Raw genomic sequence first — 19,336 nt, 5'->3', positions numbered from 1 at the left:
CAGGATCCAATTTTTGTAACATTAATGAGTTAAAATATTTTGAGTCATTGAATCAGATGAAAAATTTTAAGTATTTTTAGAAAGAAAATAGCATTTTTCCTCATATTCATATAACTTTATATGATGTATAACCTAATTAAAATAGTTCTATTGTTGTTTTGTAAGGATTGTCTATTCTACAGAAATTATTCCATCAAGCCTTGCTTCACCCATGTGTTCTCACTTGTGCCATCTTAGTGCCTTCCAGTCTTGGGGGGGGCTCATCTTCCGGCACTGTATTGGGCAATATTCTGTTGTTATACATAGGGTTTTACAGTAGGTAGACCAAAAATGAGATTGAGAAAGTGGAGAGAAGCAGCAAGGCAAATCAGGCAGCTTTGGAGCTCTGCCTTGGCAGTGGAAGGTTGTTCAACTCCTGTCATTAAGGCACTGAATGTAAAACCTGTAAGTAGGTGACTTCAGCTTCCTCCCCAAATGTTGTGACTAAACCTAGGTACCACATGATGTAGCCTTGGTAACCAAGTCCAACCCTGGGGCTTATAGAAGCCATGGGAGCCATGGTGTATGGGAAGAGAAGCCAGCTTCAGAGATTACACACCCAAGAATGGGGCTCAGCTGTGCTACCCACTAGCTTGGTGCTCTCATCTGGAAAGAAAATCTAGGATTAATAGCTCCATTGCAGGGTACTGAGGAGATAATATAGGTGGTAGGGGTTGGGATAGACAGGAGTTTTCAAAAAAGCAGACCTCTGAAAGTGAATTCATTTATATTGGGAAGCTAAATTTCATAGTAAATAGTGGGAGAGAGGGTTTGATCTTTACCAATAGAAGTTAAAATTATGGGAATAAGTTTATTTTACCTTACAGACCACATAATTTAGGTTACAATCACAAATACAGCCTAATTAGTAGAAGGAACAAAGAACGAATCAAGTGTTGAATTTTTTAGAGGGTTGAGGGGAGATAATTTTTTTCAATAAAACTGTATGATAGCACAATATGATATTTGACTTTCTCACCATGTTCATAAAGAAAGTCATACTGCAAAAATTATGCCAAAGCTCTATCAGTTTTCTAAAGGCTTCTCTTCAATCCTATAATAATCATATTATTCTTATTTTTTTCTCTTTCAGTTGTCAGCTATTCCGACTTTGCCAGATACTTATTAGTTTATGGTTTTACATGGTGATTCAAAATCGCTTTCATCAGCTTTGATAAATTCCTAAATCTTTTGCTAGTTTATACAGTTTCACTTTGTAATCAATTCATCATTGGAATATCTGACATTTAGTGAGGGACTGATTGACAGATAATGCAGTTGGCAGGGATAGACTCATTTTGTGGTACCTTAATAGAGTGGAATTGGATAATGAATACTTAGATAAAAAGGATACCTTCTTTGTCAAAAAATATTTGAAAACTATGTTCTTGTGTGCCGTCGAATCAATTCTGATTCATAGCAACCCTATAGGACAGAGTAGAACTGCATCTTTACGGGAGCAGATCACCAGGTCTTTTCTTCCGTGGAACCGCTGGTGGGTTTGAACTGCCGACCTTTTGGTTAGCAGCTGAGTGCTTAACCGTTGCACCACCAGGGCTCCTTTTGAAAACTAGAGTGCTATGTAAGTGTAAGGTAGTCCAGAAAGTGTATTTTGGGAAAGGCTTCAAACATATTTTTATTCTAATACTTAGATTAAAATTAAACTTGGTATCTATAAACAGAATCATGACATTGAATGGAACTATTTTCTTATTTGCACGCTGCATACTGGTGTTCATTTAAATTTTTGGTTCTTTCATATGATTCTCTGCATCATTGGGAATCCTGGAAATTGAGTGATTATTAATTATTAGTTTTAAATTCACTCATTTTCTAGTCTTAAGACTGTAAGTTCCTTGAGAGTGGAGTCTGTTTCATCTGTCGTATCCCTGGAACTAGAACAGTGCCTAACATGTAGTAGGCATTGAATAACTATTACTTGTATGAACAACCAGGCAGGTTTAGCACTCTGTCTGTGACTTACATGTGGCCCCTCTCCCTAACCAATTATTTCTTATACGTTGATTCCATCTCTTTTCCCTTCTTCTATTTTAACACACCTTTGGTTAACCTCTGTAATTGGCAAGCATCAGTTGGTAATCTCAGACTTTGAAATTTAACTTATGTGTTTGTAACCTCTGTCTACAACCATTGCACTGTACCAGTGAAATTACTTCAATTAGCAGTCTTACATGGTATTAAATCATTTGTAAAGTTAAAAACAATAATCAATCATCTAATTGAATGGGACATTGTTCTAGGTGGTATACCAAGAAAACCTCATAAGCACAATTGCCAGCTTAGAGGTGATTTCTGTCTGTTATTTCCAATTCTTCATAAAGTGTACATTTTAGTGAGGAGAGACACAATAAGCAAAAAACAAATAATTTATATTGTATATTAGAATGTGATAAGTGCTATGGTAGAAAAATAAAGCAGGGGAAAGAGATGGTTATGTTGGGGAAGTTGAAATTTTATATAGTTTGATCAGAGAAGATGACATTTTGATAAAAATGTGAAAGAAGTAACAGTGAGTCATGAGGATATTGAGGAGAGGAACCTCCATGGCAGAAGGACTAACCTATGCAAAGGCCCTGAGGCAGAGTGTGGCTGGTGTGTGCGAGGAGCAGCAGTGGGGCTGGAGTGGTGTGAACAAGGATGGCAGTAGTAGGAGATGATGTCAGAAACCATGGGGACAGATTGTGTGATGTCTTATAGGCCCTTATAAGGATTTTGACTTTCACTCTGAGTGAGATAGGGCCATTGGAGAGTTTTGATTAGAGACTAATATGATCTGACGTATATTTGAACAGGATCACTCTGGTTATTGTATTCAGAGTAGACAGCAGGAGGTCAAGGATACAAGCAGAGAAGGAGGCAATTAATTATTCAGAGGAGAGATGATAGTGGCTTGTACCATAGTAGAGACAGTGAAAGTGCATTCCTATCTTTCTTTACTTTTTAGTTGGATTCTTTCTTTGACCTAGAATGTATGCCATGTTTCCATGGCCTCTTCATATCTTTCAAGTTTCCTTTCAGTTTTTCTCATTAGACGAAGAAGCACTCCAGCCCCTGCTGATCATTAATTCCTACAGTGAACTCATACAGATTTTGGCATTTATACTTTATAGTATAGAGGGCAGTTGTTCTCTATTCTTTTCATGTAGGTTGTTTTTTACTTCATTCAGTATATAGCAAGGATCTTATGCTTTTCAGCACAAAGTAGGCACTTTACTCAGTAAATCCTCTTTGGATGGCTAACGTGGCTAATTCTAAAGAAAAGTCAGCGTTTTTTCATATTGTTCATTTGATCCTTTCACATTTTTATTTTCTCACTGGAAGAACTGAATCCTATCAGTTCATTCATTTGAAAAATATTCACTAAACACTTATTATCTGTGGAGAATAAGGAAGCCGACTGCCGCATCTTTTTCTCATAGAGCTGCTGGTGGGTTCGAACTGCTAACCTTTTGGTTAGCAGCTGAGTGCTTAACCACTGCACCACCAGGGCTCCTTAGAGAAACAATTGTTTTTGTTTGCCGTCTGGTCGATTGCAACTCATACTGACCCTATAAACAGTAGTTACCCTCAAAGAGCTTATAGTCTGGAAAGAGAAGGCATAAATGTTCATAATTAGAATATGAGGCATTGTGAAGTAAAGGTGGTATAAGGTATATATATATATATATATACATACACACACATATATGTATGTATGTATATATGTAAACACTAGAAGTCAGTCTAGAAGTATTGCCTTCTTCCTAGGTGTTCCTCAAGAAGAGAATGGTACTTAGACCTTGATTTCAGTAGGCAGAGAGAATGGAATGGACAGATACTGGGCATGCCAAGCATTTCCAAGGGTAACAGAATAGATGTATTTGCATAGAAAATGTTTTTTTGAAACTTTGGATTTGTTTAAGGAAATGCTTAAAAAAATCCATCCTGTGCTCTCCACCCTGACCCCAGAGCCTCCTGACAAACCTAAGCCATTCTCATTTCTCACCTGGTTTTAGCTTAATCAGCTTAATTGTCACCACCTGTAAAAGGACGTCTTTGCCTACCCTGCATAAACTTGGTCCCACTCCTATCCCTTTATTTGCTTCCATCATGGCCCTTTAATTATGCTGTTTACTAGATTGGGAGTGTTGTAATTGAAAAAGTGCTGTAGGGAGACAGTAGATAGATTGTCTGGGGGGAAATAAAAAGCTCAGAGAGAGAAGTGATGGTCTAGGTGTGAAGTGACACGAACCTGGCTTAGTACTGTTGTGGTAGTGGGAATGGAGAGAAAGAAGCAGTAAGGTTTAAAAAAATCTGTTTCATGGGCTATAGAGTACATGCTACAGTTATTAATGTTTACAGTCATGAATTCTGGTGTTTTGTGGAATAAACAATTATATTTAAATATAGTTGTTCTTTTCTAGCGACTTTTGACAGTCAGTAACTACGGACTTATGTTTTGTGGTTTGCTTCTTAAAGAAGAATTTCTCACATAAATGTGCTCCAGTCACCACAAAGCAATGCAGAATTCTTAAATATCTGAATTCTATTTACAAGCAATTTAGGATTTTAACTGCAGATAATGTTTTGGGATGTGTTCCATGCAAAAGGGAGAGGGGTGGTGAAGACCTTTTTCCTCCTGAGGTATACAGGGAGTAAAAGCCAATCAATTTAATATCTTTCAGAAGAGACGACTCTAAATTGATTCTACTTCCCCTCCACAAACCATCAGTGTTTGTTAATAGACAGGTAAACCACCAAAGTGTTTAATATAAAGGCAAAGAGTTTTTTTTTTCTTTTATTATTATTATTTTAATACTTGGATAGATTAGAGAACTCCATTGGTGCATGTTGAAAAATAGATTGAAATTTTAAAAAAGGATTGAAAATATATGAAATTTTGACCTACATTTTCCTAATCTGGCATAACATATTAAAATGATTCTTGATATTAAGTTTTCCTTTCTTAATTTAATACTCTTCCCCCCAAAAAAACCCCATGCCGTGAGTCGATTCTGACTCATAGTGACCCTGGAGGACCAAGCAGAACTGCCTCATAGGTTTTCCAAGGCTATAATGTTTATGGGAGCAGACTGCCACCACGTTCTGCTCGCGAGTGGCTAGTGGGTTCAGACTGCCGACCTTTCGATTAGCAGCCGAGTGCTTAACCAGTGCACCACCAGGGCTCTCTTAATTTAATAGCATTTAAAAAGCATAGATCAGTGTTTAAAGAAAAAAAAATTGGTACCCATGCCAATAAACATCATCCCATTAAGGATTCATTAAATGTATCTTGAACTATTAAGATAAATGAGTAAGATGTTTCCTTCATTCTTCCCACACTCACTGTCCTACATTCTTCTCTCATTACGTATTTAAGTGTCAACCATTATGTTGCTGATATTTTGTTAGTGGTTTTTCCTTTTTTATTTATTTTTGTCCAGAACTTGTTTCCCCTTCTAGCAAGGAACTTCCTTTTGAGGAATCATTTCTCCCTCACTGCCTTCAGTCTTGGTAAAATTGCCAAATGACTTCTCCTTTCCTCCATCTAAAAAATAGTTGCTATAGAGTCAATTTCAACTCATGGTGACTCCACCTATGTCAGAGTGCAACTGTGCTCCATAGGGTTTCAATGACTGATCTTCCTGAGGTAAATCTCTAGACCTCTCTTCTAGGGCATCTCTGGGTGGACTCGAACCTCCAACCTTTTGGTTAGCAATGGAGAGCATTAACCGTTTATACTCAGAGACTCCCCTTTCCTCCCTGGGGCTGTAGGATTCTCACTTAGTCCTGAGCAACATGCTGTAGAGAGGACAGTGTTTAGGTTGATCTATCCTGGTAGCTGCTGTTACCCAAAAGCTCTTTAATTCCTTCTTTTTCCCATTCTTTTTTTTTTTATTGTTGTAGTTTAAGTGTAAGTTTATAATTCAGGTTAGTTTCTCATACAAAAATTTATACATACATTGTTATGTGACCCTAATTGCTCTCCCTATACTGTGACAGCACACTCCTCCTTTCCACCCCTGATTTCCCATGACCATTCAACCAGCTCCTGACCCTCTCCACCTTCCCATCTCACTTCCGGACAGAAGCTGCCCATTTAGTCTCATGTATCTACTTGAGCTAAGAAGCACACTTTTCACGAGTATCATTTTATGTCCCACAGTCCAGTCTAATCTTTCTCTGAAGAGTTGGCCTCAGGAACTGTTTTAGTTCTGGGTTGACAGAGAGTCCAGGAGCCGTGTTTTCTGGGATTCCTCCAGTCTCAGTCAGACCATTAAGTCTGGTCTTTCTACTAGAATTTGAATTCTGCATCCCACCCTTCCCCTGCTCCATCAGGGACTAGATTTGCCCCATGCAGTATGTCATTTGATTTCCTGACTGCTGTTTCCACGGGCATTGATTGTGGATCCAAGTGAAATGAAATCCTTAACAACTTCAGTCCTTTCTCTGTTTATCATGATGTTGCTTATTAGTCCAGTTCTGAGGATTTTTGTTTTCTTTATGTTGAGGTGCAGTCCATTCTGAAGGCTGTAGTCTTTGATCTTCATCAATAAGTGCTTCAAGTCCTCTTCACTTTCAACAAGCAAGGTTGTGTCATCTGTGTATTTCAGGTTGTTAATGAGTCTTCTCCAATCCTGATGCCTCCTTTTTCTTCATATAGTCCAGCTTCTCAGATCAATTTGCTCAGCATACAGATTGAATGAGTATGTCTACTACTACTGCTATGTAGTAGACAGAGTGGAAATCCCCTGGAGAGGGATCTTTCCTGAGAATTTGGTAATGACTTTCTTCATTTCAGATGCCAATTGTCCTTGCCGGGTTTTGATGGGACTCTGCTTTCCCTTTCTAGATTTCACACATCTCTGCTTATGGCAGGCTAATTATGTTTTCTTTAGTGTCTTTTAACAATATGGCCTTTTCCCTTTGTTTTTCTCAACTTATATAGTGAAAAAAAAAAAAAAACACTTGGAGTTTGAAGCATAGTATAGTTGAACAGGTCTGTGTGTACATGTGTGTTATTTTAAACAAATTTGAAGGATTAAACAAGGATATTACTTGGAATCCTAGGATACATTTCTAAGTCTATAAAAATCTTCTGCCAATCAGTGTTTTCAGAACTTGCCCTTTGGGAGAGGTTTAGTAAGTTGACACTCACCTCCAGATTCTTTAGCAAAAATATTTTTAATAAAAACACTTGCTTAATGTATTTGTAGTTTGGTACGGTCTGTATCTTCTAAACAAAATCTGCTGGTTTTGGAAATGAAGTTGTGTACTGTGGCGTTTTTCAGTTTGCTTAGTTACTAAGTCTCTCTTGACCTCTGGAAGAAAAGTAATTCTGTTTTCGGTTGTTGTTTAAGCAGGTGTATGTTATCTGAGAGAGCAGCATAGTGCAGACCTAATCATAATTAGAAGAGGGAGACTTTTTTCGAGTAGTGCTACATCATGTTAAATTATGTCCATTGGGAATGGGACATATAGCAGCTGCAGAGGCTTACCATGGGAGGGATTATCTAAGGAGCTTTAAAGGATCAGCTTTCTGTTTAAAAAATTTGGTGGGTACAAATCAGTTTTATCTTTTCTATAAATATTTTATTGTGTTTTAGGTGAAAGTGTACACAGCAAATTAGGTTCCCATTTAACAATTGTTATACAAATTGTTCTGTGACATCGGTTACAATTTGCACAATGTGTCAGCATTCTCATTATTTCCATTCTGTTCTGTTTCCCTTCCCCTCCTTGCCTTCTCGTCTTTTCTTTTGGGTAAATGTTGACCATTTACTCTCATATCGTTGATTGTTTAAGGGAGCACCTTACTCATGGGTGATGTTGTTTGTTTGATAAGCCAATCTATTATTTGGCTGAAAGGTGACCTCCAGGCGTAGCTTCAGTGCCAAGTTCAAAGGCTATCTTAGGGCGATAGTCTTGGGGATTCCTCTAGTCTCTGTCCAGTAACTCTGGCCTTTTTGAGGAATTTGAATTTTGTTCTTCTCAGTTTTATCTTTTAAAGCTTTTCATCAGTTTTATCTTTTAAAGCTTTTCAGAAGAGCAGGGATAGTTTTCTAAAGAAAATTTGATTTTCTTATTACAGAAGGCATAGGTATGAAACCGAGAAGCAAACCAGGAATTCTTAGGTTTAAATAGGAGAAAATGTACAGTAGCAATTCCCTATTGTTTGAGTAGCACTAATTTTTCTGTATGAGAACATTGAATTGAATAACAGTTATAAACTAAAATTTTAAATATAAAATTTAGAGTGCTTTGATTTTTTTGCATTTTTATTCAACGTTGTGATTTAATATTTGCATGATGTCTAATCTTATTTACTGTGGAAACATGAACTCTTAAGAAATACATTACTTTTCCTACAAGGGAAAAACATAAGTTTTCCAAAGCAGTTTTGGTGGTAGTTCATTGTAATACAAGAATTCTGACTTTGTTTATTTTCCTGTTGACCTAAAGTAAAACATGTGAATGACGATTTTAAACCCCAAGATGCAACTTTTAGGGATCCATTGGCATGGTCAATTTTAATTAATTCTAAGGGTATCAAGCAGAAACTTGCAACTGAGTATTTGTTTTATGCCTAGTCTCATAATAACTGGCAATTCAGTGTTTTCAAAATATGTTTGCTTGAATATATTGGATTTACTTCAAACTCACCTAAAATGGGATTGATTTTCTCACCCCTGTCAGTGTTTCTGGGATTCCGTAATTACTGAGATTAAAAATCTAGAATTTAGTCTTAATTTCTCCTTCACTTTTATCCAGCGCTTTGAACTCTTGCTGAGAATTTGCATTTCTAACAAGTTCCCAGGCGACGCTAATGCTGCTGGTTAGGGACCAATTCTGATAACCACTAGTAGAGCTGTGGTTCTCAAAATTTATTATACATAAGAATCACCTGGGGATCTTTTTAAACTGTAGATTCTGATTCAGTATATCTGGGGGTGGAAATGCAAATTCTCAGCAGGGGTTTGAACCACAGCAAACCATTTGAAGCCCTGCTCTTATCCGCTATACCCAATCTGTCATCAGTTCTTTGAGTACTCTCTTTGAAATATTCCTGACTGATATTTCCTTTTGGTGTTACTACAGTTCACACTTATGCACTCGGTGCCAGGTGCCGTGACTCACCAGTTAGCGTCAACTGGTTTGCCCGCCTGTGTCTTCTTTCTCTTTCAGTCAGTCCTGCATACACTCTCAGATTAAGTTCTTCTAAACTTGACTTCCACATTTTTGCTTCTCTGCCCGAGCCTGGAGTGCTTCTCCACTCATTACTCATGGTGTGGTTCCAACTGAATTACTCCACATTCTGTGTCCAAGGTTCTTCTAGTCTTCCCTCTCCAGTTTTGCTTCTTATTTTGCCGAGTGACTGGCTTGTGTGTGGGTGTGTTCAAAAAGTTCTTTTACAAGTTGGTTGTTTGGAAGTTAAAATACATTTTTATTTAGAAACAATGCTATAGGAGCTGTGGTTGAGTTCCTAAGCTGTAACTCAGAGGCCAGTATAACCTACATGTAGCCACTTTCTAGACTTTGGAGCTGGGAGCCATGTGAACAGGAGGAAGCAAGGGAAGCATGAGCTGTTTTCTCTTTCTTTCCGAAGTACAGGGTCATTAGGGTCATCTTCATATGGAGGGTTTTACAATTTCAACCATGTTTGTTAGTGATTTTTAATGTGTAAATTGGTCTCTAACATTTTATTTATGTTAACCGTCTTCCAAATGCTAGTGTTCTTCTCTTCAGACACTCAGGCACAGAGAGATACCCCAAACTAAATAAAGCATTAATTAGTTCAGTAATTATGTTGTTTGCCTAGTAAAATAACAATAGCTGCTTTTTCTTTTTCTTAAGGAGCACAGTACTCACGGGTGATATTGCTTATTTTTGAGCCAATCTGTTATTTAGGTGAAAGGTTACCTCCGGGGTGGTTTCAGTTCCAAGTTTAAAGGGCATGTAGGGTGATAGTCTCGGGGGTTCCTCTAGTCTCTACTGGTCCAAGAAGTTTGGCCTTTTTTTAAAAAAGAATTTGAATTTTGTTCTACGATTTTCTCCCCTTCTATCTGGGACCGTGTATTTTGTCCCTGGTCAGAATGTTGGTAGTGGTAGTCAGGCACCATTTAGTTCTTCTGGTCTCAGGATAGATGAGGCTGTGGTTTGTGTGGGCTGTTAGTCCTGTAGATTTGATTCTTGAGTCTTTGCTTTCCTTCTTTTTCTTTCGCCTGGATTAGTAGAGACCAATAATTGTATCTTAGCTGGCTGCTAGCAAGCTTTGAAGACACCAGATGCTACTCACCAAACTAGGCTGTAGAATATAAACTTTATGAAGTATTTTATGCCAACTGACTGAGTTGTCCCATGAGACTATGGTCCTAAGCCTTCAAACCCAGTAAACCAATCCTGAGAGGTATTTGGTTATGTCTAGGAAGTATCCATAACTGTGCCTCCTATGTGCTTTATTACATATATGAATGTATAGTCAGCACACATGATCATGTATATACATATACCTATAGTTATGCCTGTACATTTACATATATGCACATATTCCTTCTCATACACATATTAATCCATTGCCATTGAGTTGATAATGAGTCATAGCAACCCTATAGGACAGAGTAGAACTGCCCCATATGGCTTCCAAGGAGCTGCTTGTGGATTTGAACAGCTGACCTTTGGGTTAGCAGCCAAGCTCTTAACCACTGTGCCACCAGGGCTCCATACACATATACACATACATATCCACCTATGTAACCTCACACATATTTTTTTGGTTATTATTGCTGTTGTTACAAAATTGTATATGTTATAGCATTTACCAAAAACAGAGTAGCTGCTTTTTGTTGAGCACTTTTACCTATGGCTTTTCTAATCCCAACAATCTTGCAAGAGACATTATAGTTACTGCCACTTAATATATGAGTATGTTGAGGCAAGATGAAATTAAGTATATACAGCTTTATTATTATTTTCTAATCAGCTGAAGCTGATGCGGTGTTTAACTCTGGGTTTATAAAGAAAGAATGATCTATTGAAATATACTAAAATGAAAATTGCATAAAACATATTAGAAGTTGTCTTGTATTTTGGTGTTCATGGGGAGGTATTTGAGGTTGTTTAACAGTTGCAGGTTATAGAATGATGTCAGAGTTACCATGTTCCACATAAGGAAAAGAACTACTAAATTTATTAAGAGGGATATGGGACCTAATACCATTAAACTGTATAAATCAGCTTATATGTTCATTTTCTATCCTTTTCACATAGGATATCTTGACCACCAATCCATGTTATTTTAGTTCACAGGATAGTGCTAAGAATTTGAAATAAAACTTGCAGATCACTTGAATAAGTACATTTGCAAGTACTACGATCTCTAGCTATGGCAGCATGTCTCCTTTATCCATAGTGCTTGTGAAATCGATGGTGGGTTGTGGGTGGGAGGAGTTAGGGAAGCCTCTCGTTCCTTCCTGCCTTCCTCTCTCCTCTCATCTCCTCAGACTCAGTGTTCAAGGTTGTCCGTTTTAACGGTTAAGTTTTGTTTGTTTTGTTTTAAATGGAAGCTCCTGCTGACTCCCCAGTACCCAAGTAGAGGTTGGCCTTTAAATGATATATAGGATATCTGGGATGTCAGCATGTACTAGGGTTGCTGAATAAATGTTAAATTCATAAATGCATTAGTAAATTATGTAGTTCTGAGAGAGGGCAGTGTACTGGAGAACCAGATTCATTCTGTGCAAAGCCAGTAAGATCTGGCAGGTAGAATCTTGATTGTGCTCAATTAAAGTACAAAGGTCTTGGCAAGAATCCCTGTCAGAGTCAGGCAGTGGAGGAAAAAAACAGAATTTTAGGACTAGATTCCAAGTTCCAACAGGAAAAGCCCTGTTTTTCTAGATCAAGGCCAAGCAGAAGCCAAAGGTTAGCTTATCATGCATCTAGATGGTAGAAATAGGGTGGACCAGCCAGAAAATCAGAGATGGTGATGGACAGGGCCCAGAAAAGGGGCCTAAGATATAAGTTGTGCCAAGGTGTATCTAGGAGAAAAATGCTCACTGTTTATTCATCCATTTATTTGACAAATTTTTATTGACATCTGCGGTGTTCCAGGTACTTTTTTATACACTGGGGATAAAGTAGCAAACAAAACAGATAAAAATTCCTGCCTCTGTAAAGCTTAGATTCTTGTTGGAGGAGGTGGACAATAATCAAATAAATAAGTAAAATATGTGGTAGATCAGATCATAATAATTGGTATAGTGAGCAACAAAGCAGGTGTGGGGAATGCTAGGGAGACGAGGTTTTAAATATGATTGCCACTGTATTCAAGTGAGGTGACATTTGAGCAGACTCCTGAAAAAGACTTTAGTGAGTTATATTATTAGCTAAGGAAATTAAGCAAGTGAACTTGTACTCAATGATGTATTTCAACTGTATATACCAAAAAAAAACCAAAAATGAAAAAACAAAAGCAAAAGCCAAACCAACAGCCGTCGAGTCAACTCTGATTCATTACGACCCCATGTGTGTCAGAGTAGAACTGTGCTCTGTAGAATTTTCAATGGCTAATTTTTTGAAAATAGCTCGCCAGGCTTTTCTTGTGAGGTGCCCCTGGGTGGACTCGAACCTCCAACCTGACCATTTGCACCACCCGAGGACTCCACAACTGTATATAGTGTGTCAAATTTTTCTGTCTTACGGTATTTTAAAATTTATTTGCAACAGGAAATAAATATGCGTGTGGGGTAGGGAAGGACAAGAAGATGCCATTTCTGAAGGTGGGATGTCTGAGCAAGGATAGGCTTAAAGGGGATGGTAGAGAAACCTCCTCCTCCTTAATTACTAGGAGGAAGCTGTGCTGCGTGAAATCATTGGTCACGGGTGTGTGATAGTCTTTGCCCTCATGTGACCTCAGTCTATAGAAATTGTTTCTGACATCACCTGTTGACAGCAGCATAACAGGTTTCATTCAGACAGCAGAAGATTATTGCGGGGTCAGGCTTTAGTAAACAGTCGTCAAGACTTAATGTCTGGGAAGCTTAAACTTAACTCCTCCGTCGTAGCACTAATGCTATATGCTTCTCTCTCTCTCTTGCAGCTTTGTAGGAAGCCAATCTTAGAGAGGCAGACGGGATGGCTAGCTCAGCTCGGGAGCATCTGCTTTTTGTGCGGCGTCGAAATCCCCAGATGCGCTACACACTGAGCCCCGAGAACCTCCAGAGCCTTGCTGCCCAGAGCTCCATGTCAGAGAACATGACCCTCCAGCGGGCCAACAGCGACACAGACCTGGTGACTTCCGAGAGCCGCTCCAGCTTGACTGCCAGCATGTACGAGTACACGCTGGGGCAAGCGCAGAACCTCATCATCTTCTGGGACATTAAAGAGGAGGTGGACCCCAGTGACTGGATTGGACTTTATCATATAGGTGAGTCAAATGAAATGGACTTGGCATATGACTTAGAGCATACATTTTTACTTTGACATTGTACTGTCTGTATCCTGTCCTGGAAAAAAAAAATACCATAAAAATGCAACAGGATTCTGGGAATTTTTCTTTCTTCCTTGGGAGGGTAGCGGCAACAATTATGAATAACTTTTTCTGAAATAAATTTTATGGTTACATCCCTAGCTAATTAAATCAGACTTGCAGATTTTATAATATTTTCTTTTTAAAACTGCACGTTGCTCTTGATCAGTAGTCTCGTTTTGGAAAGAGCTGGCTATTAACGTTGATTAACATTTTTAAACTGTGTTAAAAGGATGTTTAGATTTACATAACTGATATGAAAGAATGTTCTGTATTTTCTGAAGGCTCAATTTCCTTAATAGGAACATAAAATCTAAGATATTCTTTTTTTTCACAATTCCTTGATGTGTCCTAGATCAACTAGGTGAAGAAAGTGTCATATTCTCCTGACAAATGACTGAGAAACATGTTGCTTTTTACTTTAATAAAGCAATCTAGCTCTGTTTAGCTTATTTCCATCTGTTATTCAGAGGTGAGTGAATGATGAATGGAGCATCCCAGAAAATAGAAACTCTGCTTGATTTTATAGTGAAAATCAAAACCAACCAACTAACCACATAGAAAATCCAAATCAAATCCAGATAGCTAAAACCTAATATCCCCTAAAGTTGGAGAACTTTTTCATTGAATGAAGGGAATTCCTTTCAAAATTCAACATCAGATATTTTATTTGGAAGACATTGGTGCTTTCACTGTAAATTATAAGCATCCTTTTAAAAACATAAATTAGGGGAGAAAAAAGACTTGTTTTTGACAGTAGTTCTCATCAGGGTCAGTTTTTTTTCCCCAAGAGGGCATGCGGCAGTATCTGGAAACATTTTTGGTTGTCTCAAATGGTTGAGCACTCAAGTATTAACCGAAAAGTTGGCAGTTCGAACTCACTCAGAGGTGCCTTGGAAGAAAGGCCTTGTGATCTGCTTCTGAAAGATCACAGCCTTGAAAACCCTATAGAGCACAGTTCTATTCTGATGCACATGGGGTCACCATGAGTTAGAGTCAGCTTGATGGTAGCTGGTTTGGTTCAATTGGATGGAGAAAGCAAGGCCAGGGATGCTGCTAAAAATGTACAGGACATGCCCATTATTACCGCTCTTACTCAGTATTGTACTGGAAGTCCTAGCCAGAGCAATAGGGGAAAGAGAAATAAAGGGTATCCAAACTGGTAAGGAAGAAATGAAACTATCCCTGTTTGTAGATAACATGATCCTATACATAGAAAATCCCAGAGATTCCACAAAAAAGTTACTAAAGAAATCTGGGAGAAAAAGAATAAGGAGGAGGCCTCACATGTTCCAGCCTCAGAAATTACTGTACAGACACAGTAATAAAAACAGCCTGGTACTGGTACAACAACAGACACATAGACTAATGGAACAGAATTGAAAACCTAGAAATAAATCCATCTATCTTTGGACAGCTGATCTTCGACAATGGGTTGAAGTCCATTCATGGGGAAGAGACAATCTCTTTAACAGATGGTGCTGGCAAAACTGGGATATCCGTTTGCAGAAAAATGAAACGGGATCCAGACCTCACACCATACACAGAAACTAACTCAAAATGTATCAAAGACCTAAATGTTTACGCTAAAATATAAAGGGGACAAAGCTAACGATCCTAATTTTTGGCATAAATACACTATCAAACACAACTAAAAATACATGAACAACAGAAGACAAACTAGATAACTGGGACCTCCTAAAAATTAAATACTTATGCTCATCAAAAGACTTTACCAAAAGAGTGAAAAGAGAACCTACAGACTGAGAAAACATTTCTGGTAATGATATATCTAACAAGGGTCTAATCTCTAAAATATATAGAAAACTTCAACAACTCAACAACAAAAAGATACACAATCCAATAAAAAAATGGGCAAAGGACATGAACAGACACTTCACCAAAGAGGACATTCAGGCGGTTAACAAACACATGAAAAGATGCTCTCGATCATTAGCCATTAGAGGGATGCAAATCAAAACTACAATGAGATATCATCTCACCCCTGCAAAAATGGTACTCATCAAAAAAGCAAAACAACAAATACTGGTGAGGTTGTGGGAGATTGGAACTCATATACACTGCTGGTGGGATAGTAAAATGGTACATCCACTATGGAAAATGGTATGCTGCTTCCTTAGAAAGCTAGAAATAGAAATACCTTATGATCCAGCACCCCCACTCCTAGGTATATATTCTAGCGATATAAGAGCAGTGACATGAATAGACATATGCATATCCATGCTCACTGCAGCATTATTCATAATAGCAAAAAGATGGAAACAACCTAAATGTCCATCAACAGATGAATGAATAAACAAATTGTGGTACACAAATACTCTGGAATACTACACAACAATAAAGAATGATGAATCTGTGACACATAGCATGGATGAATCTGGAGCACATTATTTCCAGTGAAATAAGTCAAACACAAAATGACAAGTATTACATGATACCACTTTTATAAAAAGTTGAGAATAGGTATACACACAGAAAGCAACATTCTTTGATAATGATTACCAGGAATGGGAGGGAGAGGGAGGTGGAATCACTTACTAGAAACCAAAAAACCAAACCTGTTGCCATTGAGTCGATTCTGACTCATAGTAACCATATAGGACAGAGTAGTACTGCCCCATAGGGTTTCCAAGCAGCGGCTTGTGGATTCGAACTGCTAACTTTGGGGTATTAGCCAAGCTCTTAACCACTGCATCACCAGGGCTGCACTTACTAGATAGTAAACCAAAAAACCAAACCCATTGCCATTCCAACTCATAGCGACCCTATATGAGTATGAGTACTAGATAGTAGACACATGTTAATTCTGTGATGGAAAAGGCAATACACAATATGGGGAAAGTCAGCACAGCTTGACCAAGGTAAATGAAGACACTGAGAGGTATACAAGAATGAAGGACTACTGTAAATGCTATATCATATAGAATTTTGCAACAACAGTAATAACAAGCAAAAAAATATGTGAATGGTTACATAGGTAGATATGTATGCTGTATGGGTGTGGGAAGGCATATGAGAGTACATGCGCATGCATATGCATATTTGTTGTCATATGTATATACATGTTTGTATGAGCTGCATATGTATTCATATACACAATAAAGCACATGGAGGCATAGTTATGGATACTTCCTAGACATACCCAAACATCTTGTGGGATTGATTTACTGGGTTTGAGGGCTCAGGACCATAGTCTCATGGGACAACTAGGTCAATTGGTATAACTTAGTTCATAAAGATAATGTTCTACATCCTAGTTTGGTGAGTAGGGTCTGGTGTCTTAAAAGCTTATGAGCGGCCATCTGAGATACAACTATTGGTCTTTTCCTGTCTGGAGCAAAAGAGAAAGAAGGAAACCAAAGACTCAATGAAGAAATTAGTTCAGAGGACTAATGGCTCACGTGAACCACAGCCTCTTCTAGCCTGAGACCAGAAGAACTAGATGGTGCTCCGCTACCACCACCAACTGTTGTGACCAGGAACACAGTAGAAAGTCCTGGTTAAAGTGGGAGAATAGGTAGAACAAAACTAAAAAAAGACTAGACTTACTGGACTGATAGAGATTAGAAGAACCTCCAAGACTGTTGCCCTAAGATACCCTTTTAGTCTGGAACTGAAGCTACTCCTGGAGGTCACCTTTCACCCAAATAATAGATTGACCTATAAAATAAACAATACCACCTGTGAGGAATGTGCTCCTAAACAATCAATTATATGAGACCAAGTGGTCAGCATTTACCCAAAAGCAAAGATGAACCTACAAGTTTGGTCTCTCCTATTGATTTTGTTAGAAGTTGGTTTTCCACTTCGTTTGGGTAGGTATGTAGTAGGCCTTATTCCAGGGTGTTGTGCTAACTGCTAAGGAGTAGTCTTTCTGATGTCTTAGCTGGATACCTGTAATGTTAACCAGGTCTCTCCACTCTGGCTAGATGTACTTCCAATGTCCTGCAGTACTTCTTGACCTCTAGTATCTCCATTGTACTCTCAGACCTGTAGTGGCTGCTCTGGTAAGCTTTGGTACTCTTGCCCTATGTGTGTACAGCCCAGACCTTAGCAAAGGACTTTTGAGGGATCCCCATGTGGACTTCTCACCCCTACGCCTCCGTAGCACTTTACTTTCTGGCCTGCTGATTCCAGCCACTTAAGTTGACCCAACTCTGATCTCTCCCTCCTCAGTTCAGCAGGTCTGCCATGGACTTCATCTTCCTGCACTACACTCAGGAAACTGTCCCTTGCCTGAGATCTGGGTGATCATGGAGTCACTTCATAAGTTCCTCTTCTCTCAGGGATTGCAGTCTTATACCACTTGTCTGATTGTCTGAAAACCTCTGCCTTATATATTTTGTTCAGTTTTATAGTTGTTTATATTAGGAGGACTAGCCTGATACTAGTTACTTCATCATTGCGAAAAGCAGTTCTTCCTGTGCTTTTGATTTGGGATGGAAGGTAAAAGGTCCCACTTAATTTTTCCATCTAACCATTTCGGGAGAACTCTGAATAAAGCTGATTGTTTAGTACATGTGTTTGTTAGGCTTTTTTTGTTTGTTTGGTTGCTTTTTTTTTTTTTTTTTAACTTTTTAATTTTTTCCCATACAAAAATTTATACATGCACTGTTATGTGACCCTAACTGCTGTCCCCATGCTGTGACAGCACACTCCTCCTTTCCACCCCTGGTTCCCCATGTCCATTCACCCAGCTCCTAACCCTCTCTGCCTTCCCATCTCACCTCCGGCCAGAAGCTGCCTGTTTAGTCTCTTGTATCTACTTCAGCTAAAACGCACACTCGTCGCGAGTATTACTTTATGTCCCACAGTCCAGTCCAATCCATGTCTGAAGAGTTGGCCTTGGGAATTGTTTTAGTTCTGGGCTGATAGGGAATCCAGGGGCCGTGCTTTCCGAGGTTCCTCTAGTCTCAGTCAGACCATTAAGTCTGGTCTTCTTACTAAAATTTGAGTTCTGTACCCCACCTTTCTCCTGCTCCATCAGGGACTCTCTGTTGTGTTCCCTGTCAGCATGGTCATTGGTGGTAGCCAGGCACCATCTAGTTCTTCTGATCTCAGGCTGATGCAGTCTCTGGTTTATGTGGCTCTCTCTGTCTCTTGGGCTAATACTTTCCTTGTGTCTTTGGTGTTCTTCAGTCTCTTTTACTCCAGGTGGTTGGGACCAATTGATGAATCTTAGATGACTGCTTGCAAGGTTTTAAGATGCCAGATGCCACTCACCAAAGTAGGATGGAGAATATTTTCTTAATAAGCTTTCATATGCCAGTTGACCTGGATATCCCCTGAAAGCATGGTCCCCAGACCTCTACCCCTGCTACTCTGTCCCTCAAAGTGTTTGATTGTATTCAGGGAACTTCTTAGTTTTGGTTTAGTCCAGTTGTGCTGACTTCCCCTGTAGTGTGTGCTGTCCTTCCCTTCACCTAAGATAATTCTTATCTGCTATCTAGTTAGTAGATAACCCTCACCTTCCCTTCACACCTTCGTAACCATCAAAGAATGTTGTCTTCTGTGTTTAAACCTTTTCTTGAGTTCTTATAGTAGTGGTCTTATACAATATTGTCCTTCTGTGACTGACTAAATTCACTCAGCATAATGCCCTCCAGATTCCTCTATGTTATGTTTCACAGCTTCATCGTTGTTCTTTATCGTTGCATAGTATTCCATTGTGTGGATATACCATAATTTGTTTATCCATTCATCTGTTGATGGGCACCTAGGTTGTTTCCATCTTTTTGCTATTGTGAACAG

At 38.7% G+C, this 19,336-nt stretch overlaps 1 protein-coding gene across 1 annotated transcript in view; it reads left to right on the top strand.

Annotated features, from left to right (window-relative positions):
* The window catches only part of HECW2 (HECT, C2 and WW domain containing E3 ubiquitin protein ligase 2), a 438,203-nt gene that overhangs the window by 147,131 nt on the left and 271,736 nt on the right, over positions 1-19,336 (top strand). Inside the window, exon 4 of the mRNA XM_004378178.2 lies at positions 13,136-13,462. Within this exon, the coding sequence (XP_004378235.1) occupies positions 13,171-13,462 (292 nt within the window). The 5' untranslated portion in view covers positions 13,136-13,170. The remainder of the gene's footprint in view (positions 1-13,135; positions 13,463-19,336) is intronic.

The sequence above is a fragment of the Trichechus manatus genome, unplaced genomic scaffold, assembly GCF_000243295.1.
Source record: "Trichechus manatus latirostris isolate Lorelei unplaced genomic scaffold, TriManLat1.0 scaffold00056, whole genome shotgun sequence".
Taxonomy (NCBI): Eukaryota; Metazoa; Chordata; class Mammalia; order Sirenia; family Trichechidae; genus Trichechus; species Trichechus manatus.
Note: the sequence above shows the minus strand (reverse complement) of the source record. Positions and strands in the feature narration are given on the sequence as shown.